General features: G+C 42.8%; 1 protein-coding gene and 1 long non-coding RNA gene across 2 annotated transcripts; one reads left to right on the top strand and one right to left on the bottom strand.

Annotated features, from left to right (window-relative positions):
- Positions 1-938: 938 nt before the first annotated feature.
- On the bottom strand, positions 939-13,424 carry ampd2b (adenosine monophosphate deaminase 2b). Its single transcript, XM_068743825.1, has 18 exons — positions 13,325-13,424; positions 7,016-7,140; positions 6,141-6,271; positions 5,973-6,041; positions 5,795-5,897; positions 5,481-5,670; positions 4,441-4,582; positions 4,257-4,346; positions 4,011-4,140; positions 3,699-3,893; positions 3,419-3,550; positions 3,168-3,331; positions 2,630-2,756; positions 2,371-2,534; positions 2,166-2,286; positions 1,832-2,005; positions 1,248-1,358; positions 939-1,154 (listed from the first exon to the last, which is right to left on the bottom strand). The coding sequence occupies exons 1-18, from the start codon at positions 13,422-13,424 to the stop codon at positions 939-941; spliced, it is 2,484 nt and encodes an 827-aa protein (XP_068599926.1).
- A 1,906-nt stretch (positions 13,425-15,330) lies between these two features.
- LOC137908107 (uncharacterized) lies at positions 15,331-16,100 on the top strand. The gene is made up of 3 exons (XR_011105958.1): positions 15,331-15,489; positions 15,716-15,738; positions 15,835-16,100. It is a non-coding gene; the product is annotated as an uncharacterized lncRNA (long non-coding RNA).
- The last annotated feature ends 205 nt before the right edge of the window (positions 16,101-16,305 follow it).

Raw genomic sequence — 16,305 nt, 5'->3', positions numbered from 1 at the left:
ATAGGAGGTTTTGCGTTTTGGCCATCGATAAGACAGCCGTGGGAGATCAGCTCTGTTGTTACCAGTAGCAGGAATACTAAAGTCATTTTAACAGCATGAGGTATTCCCCTGTGTGTTTAAAACAGCAATTAAAATGTCAAAAATCCATGCAGAATCTAATCTATTTTTTTGTTTTTTTGCATCATGATTAACAAACGACTGATTAAGTATTGCGCCCCATTGGCAGTAAGCTCCACATGTCTCCTAATAAAGAGGCATCCAATAATTCCTGGTGAATGGAAATAAACAATAGCAGGTTCGTATTCAGCGAGTCTACATTGTATCAGATTATCTTGGTCTAACTGACATTATGAACAAGCTATTGTTAGCTTTGAAGGTGAGTGAACCTGTGGAACCAGTACCAGTAAACCAACTAAATGTGGATCTGTCTGAAACCCTTAAAACCATCTCAATGGATTATAATGGAGAATACGAATGGGAATCAACCTAAGAAACCTGAGGAGAATGTTAAGTGCCTTAATAATGCTCCACATTGCCAGAAAAAGTTGCTGATATGGCCTTAGTTTCAATGACATGTAGATAGTAGTACGCTGTGTGTGTCAGGTCCAGGTCTTCAATTTTCATAATGGGTTGAATCTGAGTGTCAACATTATTAAGTGTTTGGTACATACAGAGGTTCTACAGAAAATGACTGACAGCCATCACAAACCACAAAATTATAAATGCATCAAGAGACATCCTGACAAATTGGACAAGGAATGACTCAAAGACAAGGAACAGAAGAAAAGGTACACAGATCGGAGGTCCAATCTCTCACAGGAGAAACGCCCATGCTCTTGGAAAGAAACATTTCTCCTTTCAAGTGAGTGATGCTAAACTAATTCCAGATGTGGAAACAGGGAATGTCGAGACAAATTCTGACTGTGTTGTGTCACGCTTCATTTCTCTCCCTGCACAGCTCCCATAGACAAACTCCCCTCCTCCTCGATGGTCTCCAGCTCATCAGTGCGGATGGCCTGTGTGATTAGATTCAGCTCCTCACACATGGTCTCATACCGATAGGCCACACGGATGCCGGGAACATTAGTGCGCCTGATGTCGTTAGCCTCCTGCCCCTCCATGATGTAGTTTGGGCCGAGCCACAAGCTCTTCACCTGATCCAGAAGAGGAGTCAGATGAAAACAGAATGATCCATTAACAGTCGACTCAGGAGGGAATGGTAAAATCTGCCGTAGTATAATTAATACCTTATGGGAGAATCCACTCATCACCACACTGTTTCTGGCCAGCTCACACATGTCACAGGAGCTCAGCTTCCACACCTGAGCAGCAATGCTGTACTCTTCCATCAAGGGCTCCTACACAAAACACACACCATATCTGAGCGTCCTCATCTTCCTGGCGAGAAGGTGTCGAGTACAATGTTGTAATTAAGAGCAGCACTCAGAGAGCGCAGACCTCCGCCAAGCAGCTCATTCCCCTCATAATTAGATTTACACCGTCCACATGGTGATCAAAAGGTTTTAAATTGTTCTTGGTATCTTTATACACCAACCATGAAAAGTAAAAGTGAATCGGAGTTGATGTGTATTTTTAACTGATTTTTAAATCTGTAAATGTGGTTTACAATGTAAAAACGTCATATTTTTTCCTGACCTCATGCTGGATCAGATCCAAGCTATGGTAAAGCTGGCGATGTCAGCTGTGGCTGGTCTAGTATGTGAGAGCTAAGTGAGTCTCCTCATCACCAGTTTATATAGCGTGTATAGGCGAGGACCGGACCCCTGTGGAGGAGAGTTGGTCACAAATATCTGACTGGCCGCGTTCTGACCTTGGTGAAATGAAACTGCAGAGGGTCGTCGGTGGACAGGGAGACCATGAGGCCTCTGGACAGGTACTCTGGCAGAGGGTTACGATGGTAGCTGAGGAACAGGCTGTTGTTGCTGAGGGGGGACATGGCGATGCCGATCTGTGCTAAATAGTACAGATACTGCAGTACGGGAGCCTGGAGGAACACAAGGCATAATATTGTGTGTCAACTTTGAGCACATAATACTGCAGTGCTGCTTTCCAAACACATAAAAACTTGAGTATGACTCAGCAGAACCATCAAAAGTTACATCATTTCCTTTCCTGAAAATGCTTTTGTTTTACTCTGCACACACCTTCCTCAGCAGCAGCCCATGGGAGATGTTCTCAGACAACATGAAGCCAGACACCAAGTGATGGATGGGCCCGGCCTCGCCGCAGTGAGGACGGAGGACAAGTGAGTGAAAACCTCGCAGCCTGGAATGACAAAGGAATCAAACTCTCGGGAGGTGACTACAACAGAGACAAAAGGATCAAATTCAGCTTCACGCTGCCACAAACCTGCGCAGGTGATTCAGCACAGTCATGTTTGCATACATATAGTAGAGGTAGTAGGAATAGGGCGGGTTGTCCTCCTCCGTCCAGTTCACAGGCAGCGGACTGTCCAGGTTGAAGATGTGCTGCTCTGGTTTTGACTCATCATCCACGCTGTCAAAGCCCACAACCTGCGTGAGGAGAACAACAAGGAGATCCATGGAACCCTCTGGAGTATGGCTCCATGTGAATGTGCATGGAGGATGACACAGTGAAGCTTTCCTACATGCTGAAGGAAGAGGTGCAGCTCTGGATGGCTGCCCGGGTTGACTGTAACCTCGAACAGAGGCATGAAAATATTCTCTAGCATCTCCTGAAAGTTGGCCAGCTGCTTCTTTGTGTGGTAGACATCACTGAGGGGGGGAGAAAGATACAGAGAGACACACACACACAGAGCGAGAGAGAGAGAGACAGAGACAGAGAGAGACAGAGAAACACAGAGAGAAATTTGTCTCACTTGTAGAAATATCTGTCATTGAAAACATCACATTCTCTTTCAAGTCTTTTACAGACTATAACACAGGCTGGTGGAGGTTGATCAAATGTATTCATGATCAATATAGATGAATCATGAATTGTACATTGATCATGTTTTGCGTAATTAAAATCTGTAATCATCACTGCCAAATATAGCTGGAAAATAAATGGCGTAAAAAGCACAACATTTCAGGATTTACGCAGGAGAGGAAGTGTAAAGTGCGACATTTCATCCCAGTACTTGTGAAAATCCTCCTCTCACCATTGGGTTTTACAGTTTTACTCACAAGAGCCGAGGCACTTGCACGAGCCAGCGCACATTATTGGAATAGACCCCATGTTGAACGGCCCACTTGGCCAGCTTGTGCCACTCGTCTCTGGAGCGGCCGTAGATGGACAGTCTGAGCTCCACGTTCTGGTACTTGCTCTCCTCCAGGTCGGCCATCACCTCCTGAGAAGCAGTGACATAAAACGATCAGCAGAGGGGGGCCAGCGCTCCATCATGCGGTCATCCTGCAGGTTGCAGCGAGGAGCGCACCTTAATAATGCGACCAAAGTATTTCCCCTCAATGTGATTATCTGTCTTGATGAAGATCTCCCTCAGGATCGATTCTCCAATGGGGTTGTATTTGGCGTTGAACTTGTCAAAACGATGAAAAGTGTTGCGGTCCTGAAGAAAGAGTTGAAATACTGAGATTCAAATAATCTCCCATTAACTGCTGCTGTTTTATGGTTAAATCTTTATTTGCTCTTTCAATATTACGGCACATTTTTAACCAGACAATTGTTTTTGTGTAACGCTGAAGGGCGGGACTCACTGCGTGCATGTCCAGGGTGTCCACGCTGAGGTCGAAGGCTGTCAGGTTCATGCTCTCAAACACCTCCATGAGGGTCTGACCCTTGCCTCTTTCCACGTGTACAATGTCCTTAGGATACTTCTTCATGGCCCTTTTGATAAAACGCAGAAGGTGCTTCTGGTTCATGCAGGATGAAGCGTGAATGTGTGTGTCAACCTGGAAAACAATTTGGACAAACATAGATATAGACTGTTAAATCACTTATCGCAGTTCAGTTCCTTATGAAAAGAAATGATTCTGATTTGTCTCGGAAGGAACAGATCTCGAGTTCACCTTACGGATATTGTAGAAGTCTCGATGTGGGACTTTCTTCTGTGCTGCCAGCTCTTTCATTTCATTCAGCAGGATATGCATCTGGAACTTGGAGCTCAGGTACTGCAGACGACGGTAGCAGAAGGACTTTCTGTCGCAAAGACAACAAAAAAAAGGCCTGGGTTTTTTTTGTATCGAGATTGTTCACGTGAAATTCTCGTGTTAGGTCGTTGTAATTGAATCTACTGTTCAGGACTCAAACCTTACACTGGTCCATTGATTATGAGGGCCATCATGACATTCATGTCAGCTATGTACTCCTGTAGGTCTGGATATGCCAGGTCCAGCTCTGTGCTCCTGTTGGACAATAAAACCTAAGCGAGAAACTCTCTGCAACCAACAGAATGTTTTCTATAAACACACAGCAAACATGCACTCATACAAATCTCACTTTTCCATTGCGTTCCTTGTTGTGTAGACGTGCATGACACCATTGACCATCTTACAGCCGTAACCCATGTCAGGAGGCATGCCTGCAGGGCCCTGGTTCTCATAGGGGTGTGTATCAGGAACCGATGCGTACGCTGAGGCATCTGAAAGGGAACAAGGCGAGGCACCGTGTCACGGCTTTGAGCGAGGTGGGAAACGGCACGGCAGCAGCTGACGTCTGATCTGAGCAGCCTGCATGGTTTGACAGCTGGTTCAGAGGTGTGCGACGGATGGATTGTGAAATCTGGTGGGTTAGTTTAATGTGAATATACCGCCCATGACAGGAAACATGACTTATAGTGCCATTTCAGCATTATGTTTGAGTAAGCTGAGCTTCAAATTACTACCATTTTGATGAGTCAGTATGGTGATTTGATCTTTGTATTTGTGTACTTCCTTGTTATCGTGTTATTTTTTTTTGCATGTCTGCCTGTCTTGAAGGACAGAAAGATCCTCCTCACCTTCCTTTCAACCCATTAAATGAGTTTTTTAATCACCTGAATTCTTCTTCTTCTTCTTTCTCTTTAAATCAGCCTTTGATTATTTTATTAATAAAATAATGGAAATAATGGAAATGTAAACATTTATACATACTGCAGAAAATCCACCATACAGTGAATCTGCGGAAAGTGAACCGTGCAATGGTGAGGGACGACTGCACTGCTTTACTCCTGCTCACCTTCATTCCTGACCTCCCTGCTGAGCCCTCCACTTCCCTAAATGCTCCTCTACCTGCTCTCACTGCAGATCACAGTATCATCTGCAAACATCAGATTCCAAGGGGATTTAATCCCCTGAATTGAGGATTGTTTATATTGTCAAATACGCTAAAATGTTTCACTAATGTATTTATATTTGTTCATATAATACCAGAAAATAGTCAAATAAAATGCCAATGAAGAAGAATAATTCTTATGGACTAAAAACCAGGGCCTCTTCTTTGTTGCATTCTCATTGATGCCCTTTGGCATTAAGTTTATGAGTGAAACTCTCTGTGCATACCTGCGGGGGCGGAGCTCTCTGGGATCGCTTCCTCGTAGATATCCAGGTCCAGAGGTCTCTCACTGAGCTCTTGCAGGTAACGAGCAGTGGTCCTGCAGAAGCTCTGCAGCGACAGGCCCATATACTTCTGCCTAATGAAGAGGGCCTTCACCACACATTTGGCAGCATCCAATAGATCCGTGAAGGGAACCTGGACAAAGAGCACCAGAATGAAAATGGACGTAGAAAGAAGGAAATGTTATGTTAATGCAAGGATGTCTGAATTACTTCATTTTATCTTTGCTGCCCTGCATATGCTGGGTATCTGTACGTACCCCACATTTCTCCTCTCCAGAAATAGCAACTCTTTGGTACTCTCGCTCAGGAACTAGTTCTCTCTCCTGCAGATCAGGAGCTTCGCTTTGCTCCTTCATGTATCTAATGATAAATGTACATTTATTTAGCAGGCTGGAGGTTTAGCAAATACCTCAATGCATGATGTGAGGCACTTACTCCAGATCTGTGGCACTGTCAATCTTCATGAACTCTTGTTTGGCTCGCAGCAGGATGTCAGGTTCAAACCTGAGCACAGACCGCCCGAGGTCACCTTCGAGTCATCACCAACAAACAGTGGCTCGTAAGTTCCCTTCAGGGACAACCCCTTTACGTTTTTGCACTCACTTGACGTCCTGGCTGATCTGCCGCTCGAGGCGCTGACGTCTCTCCTCCAGCTGTTCGATGGGGCTGTCCTCAGGAAACTCATACGGAGCACTTCGCATCTCACTGTCTGCCAGTGTGCGAGAGAACAGCTCCTTCATGGGGGCAGGCATACAGCAGACAATATGAATGTCCAAATATCCAACCATTTGATATGAATGCGGCATAATCATAATTTGGCTTTCATAAATCTTTAATTGAAACAAACCATTCGGCACCATTTATCAGATGCATTCACCCCAGAATGGACAACTAGATGAGGAATAAATAAGATATGATCCCAAAAAAATCAAACAGGATCTCTCATGAAATTTTTCAACTAATAAAGGAATAAAGTGGAATGGCCTCTAGCCGGGATAAGGCCAATAATCTGCATGTCTGCATCATACATCCATATGCAGAATGCAAAATCTATTTCACGATAATCCTGAAACATTTACTTGATTAGGTGAATCATTTGAACCCTTTTGGCTATGAAACTTTTATTTACCGATATTGATTTTGTCCAAAACGGATCATATAATAGAATTTAAAAAATGGATCGAGAGACTCCCTACAAATGTTTCCTTTGAAGTCAGACTTCAGTTCACCATAGAATAAACAAATACAACCGTTTACATTTTGTCTTTTTCTTATTATTTCCTCCTATACCTCGTAATTTTTACGAATTTACGAAGTTAGAGAAGAAACCTCCGACATTGATATCGAGTCCTTTTTTGTTAGGAATTTGCACAATGCTACGCAAATGCATTGTGATTAATATTATTAACTGTGTTGTGATTGAAAATTCAAAGAATGTTTAAAAAAAAAAAAAGTCAAATAAATGTACGGTAATAAACCTCTGCAATTTCCTTGTACTTCCCGTCCATGGATGTGCGCAGGTCAATGGATTGTTTCAAGGCCACGGGGATGCCAGGCAGGGAATGCTGGGAAGTGAGGAGATGTCGGACAGACCGGAGATCAACTAGTGATGATGGAGAGACACAGAGAGAGAAAACCTAATGTAATATTGGAAGAACTGTAGAGCATGTTCTTAGGACCCAGTGACTTAACGACATGAAACAAGTCTCTCTTCATTCCTGTTGCACATTCAGAAACAAATCTCAGTTTGGAACGATGATCAAGATGCTCTCGTCTCGGAAAGTGAGTTAATAAAGAATCAGCTGATTCGGTGAGAGCACTCTTCTCCAGACTCCTATGGGTCCTCATTCCCCCCAAACGTTCACTCATCAGCAAAAGCTTGTTGCTGCTCGGTCCCGGGATCGCCACACAGCAGAGAACTGAGCTCGAGACACAATGGACCATTCAGGTGGGCAGCCCAACAACTCACGCTGCCACTGTGCAAGATTCAAGTTTCATAAAAAAAAAAGCAGAGACGTGAGAGACAAAGGGGGCTGTTCATTGAAAGCATCATGGGACAACAGTGGCTGCGAGTAGATCCAGTAATGAGGATAATAGAAGTTAGCCTGTGGGAAACAGAAATGCCGAAGTGGGACATGATCTTCACTGGGGGCTGCATTTAGCAGCCAATGATAACGTTTACCATGAAGCCAGGCTTCTGCCACTGAAATATTCATTATCCCTATAAATATTTTACTGTGCATGAGCCAGAGAGGACTAGTTACCTTCAGATATCTATAGGCCACCATACTCACAAGAAGCTGTAACTATAAAAAGAAAAGAGGTGTTGCAATGATTGTAAATCCCCATCTGTTTAATACTGTTGAGTTGAGGCATCCCACGCTACACATTCAGTGAGTTTGCACGCACCACAGGGCGCAACAGCAAAACTCACAAAGTGTCTGAGACCAAAGTGTCTGAGACCAAAGCTCAAGAAGCTTTTAGAGAAGTTGGTGATTTTCTAAAAGGAATGTGAGAAATATTATTTAAATCTTTCATTTTCTGTTACTGTTTATCCACTGCATCATATAGAGGACAACATGTGTTTAGAATTGACATGAAGACAGCGCTGGACGGATATATCTACACAGTCTATGGGTCTGACAGGCTTAGTCAGTAAACCTGGTCAAGCAATCACTGTTGGGTACACCCCGAATGTGTCGCCAGCGCATCGCGGGGGGCACACAGAGACAGAAAACCAACGTCCACACAGATAGCATTCAAACCAGATACCTTCTTGCTGTGAGGCAACAGCGCTGCCACTGTTCCGCCACTGAAATAATTGATTATAAATCATTTAAAATGTAACATTTCAAAGAAAATTATATCAACATGGACACGTATGTTTGAAGTAATTCAATTAAGAACACATTTTCCCTTTTTTTTTTTTCCAGAATGGCATCGGAGGTGGATTGATTCGCTATCCATTTAGGGGCTCCATAGGAAATACTACAGCTGACTAATCAATAAAGAAATCATTACTACAGTTCTTCAAACAAATGAACTGCATAATCATAGAGGAAGCATTGCGGAAGAACCTCTGACGGACACATTTAATAAATAATACATTCAAGTCACTTGCTCTATTAGCATAAGCTTGAATCAATATGAGTGAAGATGTTCTGATGGCCCAGATAAACGCTGCCGTGTGTCTGCGCACCGTACCGGTTGGCTAAAGTGTCATGATGCTGCTGGGTCGGGGGCGTATCGGCTTCTCTTGATAACAGAGGACGCTGGTGTGGAGGGCAGGAGCAACCGGCGGCAAAGACATCCATGCTTGGCTCTAGTAGAGTGGAACCTTGCCAGGCCTGCTGGTTAATTCCCTAATGGCTGCTATATTTGGATCGGCAGCATCTGTGATTACGCAACCACTCTACCCCGTGCACTGCTGGATAGCAAGCCATGATGCATGTATATAAACTGAAGGTTTCATTGCTCTAACAAGCAGCACCAGGGCTTGATGCGACACGAGTCAAACAGGCCGGGTTGCTGATGCAAAGGCAAAGACAATTATTACACTCAGCGTCAGACTGAGGTCAAAGAGTATCGTCTTGCAGTGGGACTTCCACTGCATGCATGCATATTTCAGCAGCAGCACAGACTTCACTCCGACTGGAAAATCATCTGAAGCCTACTGGAGGGAAGAAAGAGGTCAGGGGTCAGGAGACTTTATGTCAAACTTACTGCTTTGTGTGTTTTTTTTTTTTTTTTGCCATTGTAAGAACACTTCTCTTAAAGACTAAGGTATCCTCATCTGAATAACAAAAAGTATTTCAGCAGAATTATACACATTTCTGAGCATTTCATGCACTTCATTATCATGAGATGATCTATTTTTTAACCCCTGTACGCTTCTCTTTTTTCAAACATGAGCATCATCGACTGCGTCCGCCTGCTTCCACTGACGAGGCAGGCTTGGTATTTCACCCACAAGAAAAAGCAGTGACTCTGCACAATTACTCACAGCTCACATCAGCGCTGCTGAGGAAGAGGAATGAATGACGAAGAGACACAGCATCGCTAGAGGTTCTTTCTGATAAATCTTTGGAGAAACTGAAAAATCAACTGAAATTCTTAATACAAGCGTTTCAGTCAGGCTACAAAACATTATTTTGAGGATTATGAATATTAAGCTGAGCATTTCTTATTTTAATTTTAGATTTTATTTTGACTTATAGATACATTCTATATTTATAACATTTTGCATATTGGATGCTTAGATAACCGGCACACCAAAATCTGATACATAAAACCAGAACAATTATATCTGAATAAAATGAAAACAGTTATCTCAAGCTCCAGGAAAAAGAAAAGAAAACAACAGCATCAAATCCAAACACAAATGCCTGATTTAATAACTCCTCTGATCCTAAAAGCGATGTCTCCTCATTCAGCATCCGTCACTGGCTCTGCATCAAACAGCGGGTCAATCTCTACATCAGTAATAAAATATATTTCTGTTTCTATTCAACTGAGGAGGCGATGTGCATCTTGATGTCGGGGCTCTGCTATAAACCTCTGTCCTTGAATTCTTTAACTCAATTCTCGCTTGAATCACGATGAAAATAAGCACTAAAAATAAGAAGGCAGGATGCCAGACACACTTAAAAGCATCCGTTTGACCGAGATCCTGCAGCTGCTGGCGTAGTCAGCACAATTCAATCTGTTCTGCTTCTTTGTGCACAGTTCTGCAAAACACACACAAAAACGTGTTTGTGGGACATTTGACTGACCCATATTCTCCTCAGCATGGCAAAGACAGCACAGCTCAGGGCTACTGCAAAGAGCTGTCAAGGACGGAGTAGAAGAGCGTTTGACAAAGGGAGAGGAGAAAAGGGGGAGGGAAGTATTTGTGCTTTTGCACAGGATGAGGTCAGTGGAAGTCATACCTGTCTCCTCAGAATCAACAGCTGGCAGGGCAGAGAGAGGAGACAGAGAGAGAGAGACGCAGAGAGAATCCCCTGGCAGACGGAGAACGGCAAACGCTAAATGGCCCAGGTTGGAATCTGCTGTCCTTTTAAGATACGTGCTAAACATGGCAGGGATGAGGAACAAGGAAAGAAACACGCAGCCTATCAACACGGGCAAAAACGCACACTCTCAGAAAAACAGTCACGAAGTCAAAGAGTTCTATCGCCTTCATCTGTCCTTGTCATACATACAAAAGGCTGGTCCAGCAGATCCATGAACTCCCCCCACATCCTAGTGTGTGTGTGACCCCCCCCCCCCTCTCTCATCTGTGTGCCTCCTGGTTCAGGTCAGCTGTAGCTGAACTGGCTACCTCTGGAGCTGATCCTCATTTAAATACCTCTGACATCTTTCTGGGACGTACCACTGGAGAGAAAGGAGGCGGGGGGCAGACTTTGTACATCAGCGATGAATGTGGAGTCTCCTCCCGTGAGTCCATCTGACCCCCCCTCCCTGCTTGTCTGCTCTATCCTGTGCTGTGTTTTGCTGAGGAGACCATGTGTTGGGATGTTTGCGTTGTCTGTGCGACAATAAAATGGAGCTGACTCAGCCATAAGATCTGAGATGTCATGCTCTGTTGTTTTTGGTTTTTTGGCTAACTGAATGGCAGCAGTTTGATGACTGTCTGATAATTGAGACCGTGTCTCCATCTCCTCTCACATAAATTTAATTAAAACCCCACCACACTGGCTCCATTATAGTTGCAGCAATACTTGCATACTTTTCCAATGTTGTAAAAAGATTTGCTTTGTACTTGCCAAGATGTAAAAGCTTAGATGAAGGCAAATAAATGACCCTTTTTCAATCATTTTTTTAGGGCACTCAAAGCTAAAATTGGTCTCAAGATTCTGATTAAATTGTCCTGTCCTTAAAGCGAGGACTGTCATCGCTGTAGAGCCTGAATTTATGAAGAGCAAGCTCCCTCTGATGGCTGAATGTTGCACCATATAAAAACACAAACCAGCTCTGTTCATGGGGAATAAAGACTGAAAATATGTTCAGTCTTAGAATGAAATCAGTGGATGAAGTAGTTTTTGCTATTACTGTACACCGGTACATTTCTGATGTAATGATGCTACAGTTATGAAAACTGTGTACAAGTAAAAGTTCCACAATCAAAACCAAATCAAATAAAAAAGACAGAACATTATTTAGACAACATGTCATGAAAGCAATATTGATATTTCATTTCCTCAGCCATCATTACACAAATATTGTGTCGCCAACACAATTAACATGCAAATAATGTTTAGACTAAATTTGACATACTTCTTTGTGTTAAATATATCCAGGCTGCCGCTAATAATTCTTTTCAACTTCACGTTGATCTCACGGTAATATTATTTGTGAAATGTTAAAACCGTTCTTTGAAATGACATAAATAAGTAGAGATGAAATGCAGTGGATTACAATTACACACTCAGTTATTTTATCAGTGCTTACGGTAATTAAACTACGTGGTTATACAAAGACGACTGAGTAGAAGGATCCATTCTGTCGACAGCAGCATGCTCCCTACCTTTGAAACAATTCTCCAGCTCTGCAGCTCAGTGCGTATTGAGTTGGTGTTACGTATCACAGCATATACTGCATTGCTGCATGAATGCAGCAGTATAGAAGCGAGACAGACCCACCCACAGGGCACAGTCCACGAGACCTCCAATAGGCCAGATGTCCACTCATACGAGTAGCAGAGACACAAACAACAGAAGGTTGCGTAGTTGCAGTGACAGAGGGTTATCAGATGAAGGCGTGTTACGGTCCCAGAACTCCCTGGTCAACCTGAGCTCTATCTTGAGTGGATTGCGTCACTGTGGGGAGTGACAGAGAGCAAGCTGCAACCTCGGGGGTCTCTCTCCCTTTTAATCACTGCATTTGTTCATGACACATGTTTGCACAATGACGAGGAGGCACAACCAAAGGAGACGTGAAGTGGATGTGGGCGAAGCGAAGCGTGTTCAAAGGTCCATCATTAGCCTGCTGTGCTGTCGAGTGCTGAGAGTGGGAGGGAGATATCAGGATGGGACTCACGCTTCAAACTCTCGACTAAAAACGCTTTCTGGCAATCTTACGTTCTCATTTCTCTGTGCAACGTGTTCAAAACTATGGCTGTATGTTTCATTCTGGAATTCTTCTACTGGTTAATGTTATTAATGTTTGATTTTATGTATGTGATGTTACTGTTTCAGTACAGTCACTTTAATTGTCTGTATGAGAAGATACCGTGCATGTTATTTGACTTTTGAAAATGTAATTAAAGTGTTTACACCTGTTTACAGTAAATACATACTACTAATTCAGCTTGCTGCTTATCTTTAAAATCATGGAAGGAAAAAACATTCCTGAAATCCTGTTTTCAGGTACAGCTTGCATTTTTCTCACCTCATGCAACGTATGTTAAAAGAGTCACTGACTCATAACGGGGCATGAAATTTGACTGAAAATTTTCATGTGGCAACCGCCTTGTGAAAAAACTGTGTAAATAAATAATTAAAAGGAAGCTATAGAAGTCAGCGCGTATGTATGTACACAAAACTTATAGTACATGGATGCAGAAGTCCTTCCCATGCAGAGAACTTCTTCTTTCACACCTCTTGAGTCAACAGATGTGCATTTTCCTATACCTATAGAATAATTTTAACATAATTCAGACACGCTGAAATAATCGTAAGCATAATTGTTTAAAAAGTCAGAGTTGGCATTACAGTGCACAACAAAGAGCCACAACACTTCTTTGTTCTACGAGACAGATGCTGAATGTCTTCCTGACTTCCACTCACCTGTGTTGGCCGTATATTGCAAGCTGCCCCGTTTCCTGAAGGGGGACACAGGCTTGCTTTTGACCGTCGCCGCTGTCCCGGGGGGCAGATTGGAGGACATGTTCCCAGGTTGGATGGCTCAACTCGCCGCAGATGACGAGGAGGAGATCTAACTGAGTCAGAGCTGCAGAGGATGGGGTGTCGGAGTGAGGTAGGAGAAAATAAAAGATGAAAGAGGAGGAGGAGAGAACGAGCGCAGATACAGAGCGCGTTGAGGAGGTTTTGGTTGCCGTCAAAGAGTGTGAAGCTGGGATTTTCAAACTGGTCGGTCCACCGTGCCTCTGCAGCGAAACAGGCCCCGCCCCTTACAAAAGACTCACGCATGATCTGCTGCAATGATGAAAGCTGCTGTTGCCATGCCAACCACAAATCTATGAGTGGGCAAACCAATGGGATGGGAAGATGTGTTCAGCTAGTATAGGCTACAATAATATAATTTAAGGTATTTTGTTTTAGATTGTATTTTCTGTTGTCGTTTGACAGGCTGTTTATTTCAATCTCTAAAATTGTGCGTAAAAAGTGCCCGTGTCTAACTAGCGTCGTTGACTCAAAGCCCGAAGTTACTGTGTTCAAAACCAAGTAGTGCAACGTGCAGATTGTTTTTTTTTTTTTTACAGTAATTTGAGGTCATGTGCAACCAATTTTAGCCAATTTTAATTATCAACCCCTCATTCAATTTCAGAGAAGGAGCTCATTAGTGAGTTAAGCTGCTGCTGAGATGGCGGAACGGTTTGGACACCTCTGGTTTATAGGGAATTGTGTTTTGTGTTTTAGCAATTTAAAAAAAACTGTAACCATGTGCGGCCAACGGGCTGCAGCGCCACCCCGAGGTAGCACCCATTACACTATGATTCACTGCAGCTTATTTTATCCTCCTCTTTGCATCTTCCCACTGACTAGACTACAATGGAGTCAATAAAACCTATTTCTATGTCAAAAGAATCAAATTTTCCGCCAAATATTTTACAGCAAGACGCATCTTGAGGAACAGTAAAGCAATTTGTCCAAACTCCATGAACCATTCTATGATGTTTTTCTTTTATTACTTAAAGACAACGTACGTCAACACGTAACTTTTCAGCTTCCTCGTTATTATAGTGGAAGACCTGGGTTCGATTCCCCAATGGGGTGATGTTATTTGGCTGCTTGCAAATTGACTCCATATTTCAAACATCCATCCTCACATCATACACCATTTCCTCGATTCACATAACTCAATCGGCGTGGCCATTTTACTCTGACGTGATCCATGCTTGTGTCCATAACAATCTATGGCGATTTAAAAAAAAATCTATGAACTGCTCAAGAAAAGTCATGAATCACAAGTACAGTATACACTCTTCAAATTACTAACTAATTAATTCATAAATTCAAAGGTTTGGCCTGATGATGGCGCTAGAGGATATGGCAAGGTTTCATTATCAAGGGGTTATTTATGAATTCAACAAATAAAGTCCCCAACACAAAAACTTGTTTTTCTGCAAAGTATTTTCAGGAAGCAACTATCCCTGGTGTCAGATTGACTCAAAGTATAAAATATGTTACTAATATTTGAGTATAGAAGATTTAAATGGAAAATGTGCAGATTTTGGCTACAGGTTGTAAAATACAGACCATGAAGTTGTATTATATTTTGCCCACTGTAAAAAACCCTCCATTATTCCAGGGTTCAGAAATGGAACGTTGGCCCCGGACAGAAATGTCGACTTAAGTATTTGTGTGTACGAAATTACTCAGTAAAAGCAATCACGTTTGGAACGTTGTCTTTTTCCCCGAGTTTATTTGAATGCAACATTTGCTGCATCATTGACCGTAAATACAAATAACAAGTAGAAAAAGCAACTCTAAAATATCCTGTTGCTTTGCTTCCTGACCAAGACTTTTATTTATTTTCTTTACCATGATTTATTTAGGTACGCCATCAGTGACGTAACAACCCATGTAAATAAACTTGTCGCGGAAGAGTGACGTCATTCGTGGCGACGATTCCTGTTTCCTGGGCAGTTGGTATCTGTTACTGTTGTTAACAGAATCCAAGTTCATCTCCTCCTCTTACAGTCAATCCGGTTGATCCTTCCTATTTTATCTTTTTCTTTCAGTCTAACTTCTTCGCCATGAGAGCTAAGGTTTGTGTTTTATGGCTGTTCGATCACATTTTAGTTCTTTTTCATGTGCTAACATTTGTTAGCTAGCTAGTTCGACAAGAAAGACGCTGTCGCACTGTTAGCAATGCTTCGAGCTAAACAAATGGGTGTTTATTATTTGTATGCGTAGCGCTCTTCGGTTGACAATGGTTGCATGTTTGGGAAAAGAAATCCACGATTTAACGAGAGTTTAATGTTTATTTTTCAGTGGAGGAAGAAGCGCATGCGCAGGTGAGACAGCATGGCGAGTGCAGCGACTAAACATGAGGTTTCCTCGCTGCGTTCTGTAGGGATTAAAGTTTTCCTGTCGTTTAAAATATTCTCTAGACTCAAGCGGAAAAGGAGGAAGATGAGGCAGAGGTCCAAGTAAGACGGCTCTTCCACCATGGCTGTGACGCGACCAGGGCAGCCCCAGTCGCCCTCCAGATTGACGTTTGAGGCCTGCATTATCCTGAGGCCGTGGATCCGCCTTGCAGATCGACGCTCTGGAGCTGATCCGAGACCTGCCCTGGGACATTCTGGACTCTTCGTTCCTGAAATTTTGTCATTTGTTCCTGTTTATACTGTGATTAAAGTTTTTGGGTTAAACGAAATTTGCATGTCATATTTTATTACAAAATACAAGCTCAAAATCTAGTGGCTCTTATAATTATGGACTTACATATAGTGTCTCAATGTTTTAAGTTGGTAGCATTGGTTACCACAATCTTCAAATACTGTCAAAGCACTTTTGTCTTGGGCCAACAGTCTTCCTATATATCAATGCAGTATTGTTTGTGTATATGTGACAGCCCCTTT

The sequence above is a fragment of the Brachionichthys hirsutus genome, chromosome 2, assembly GCF_040956055.1.
Source record: "Brachionichthys hirsutus isolate HB-005 chromosome 2, CSIRO-AGI_Bhir_v1, whole genome shotgun sequence".
Taxonomy (NCBI): Eukaryota; Metazoa; Chordata; class Actinopteri; order Lophiiformes; family Brachionichthyidae; genus Brachionichthys; species Brachionichthys hirsutus.
This window is presented reverse-complemented; position numbering and strand designations above follow the sequence as displayed.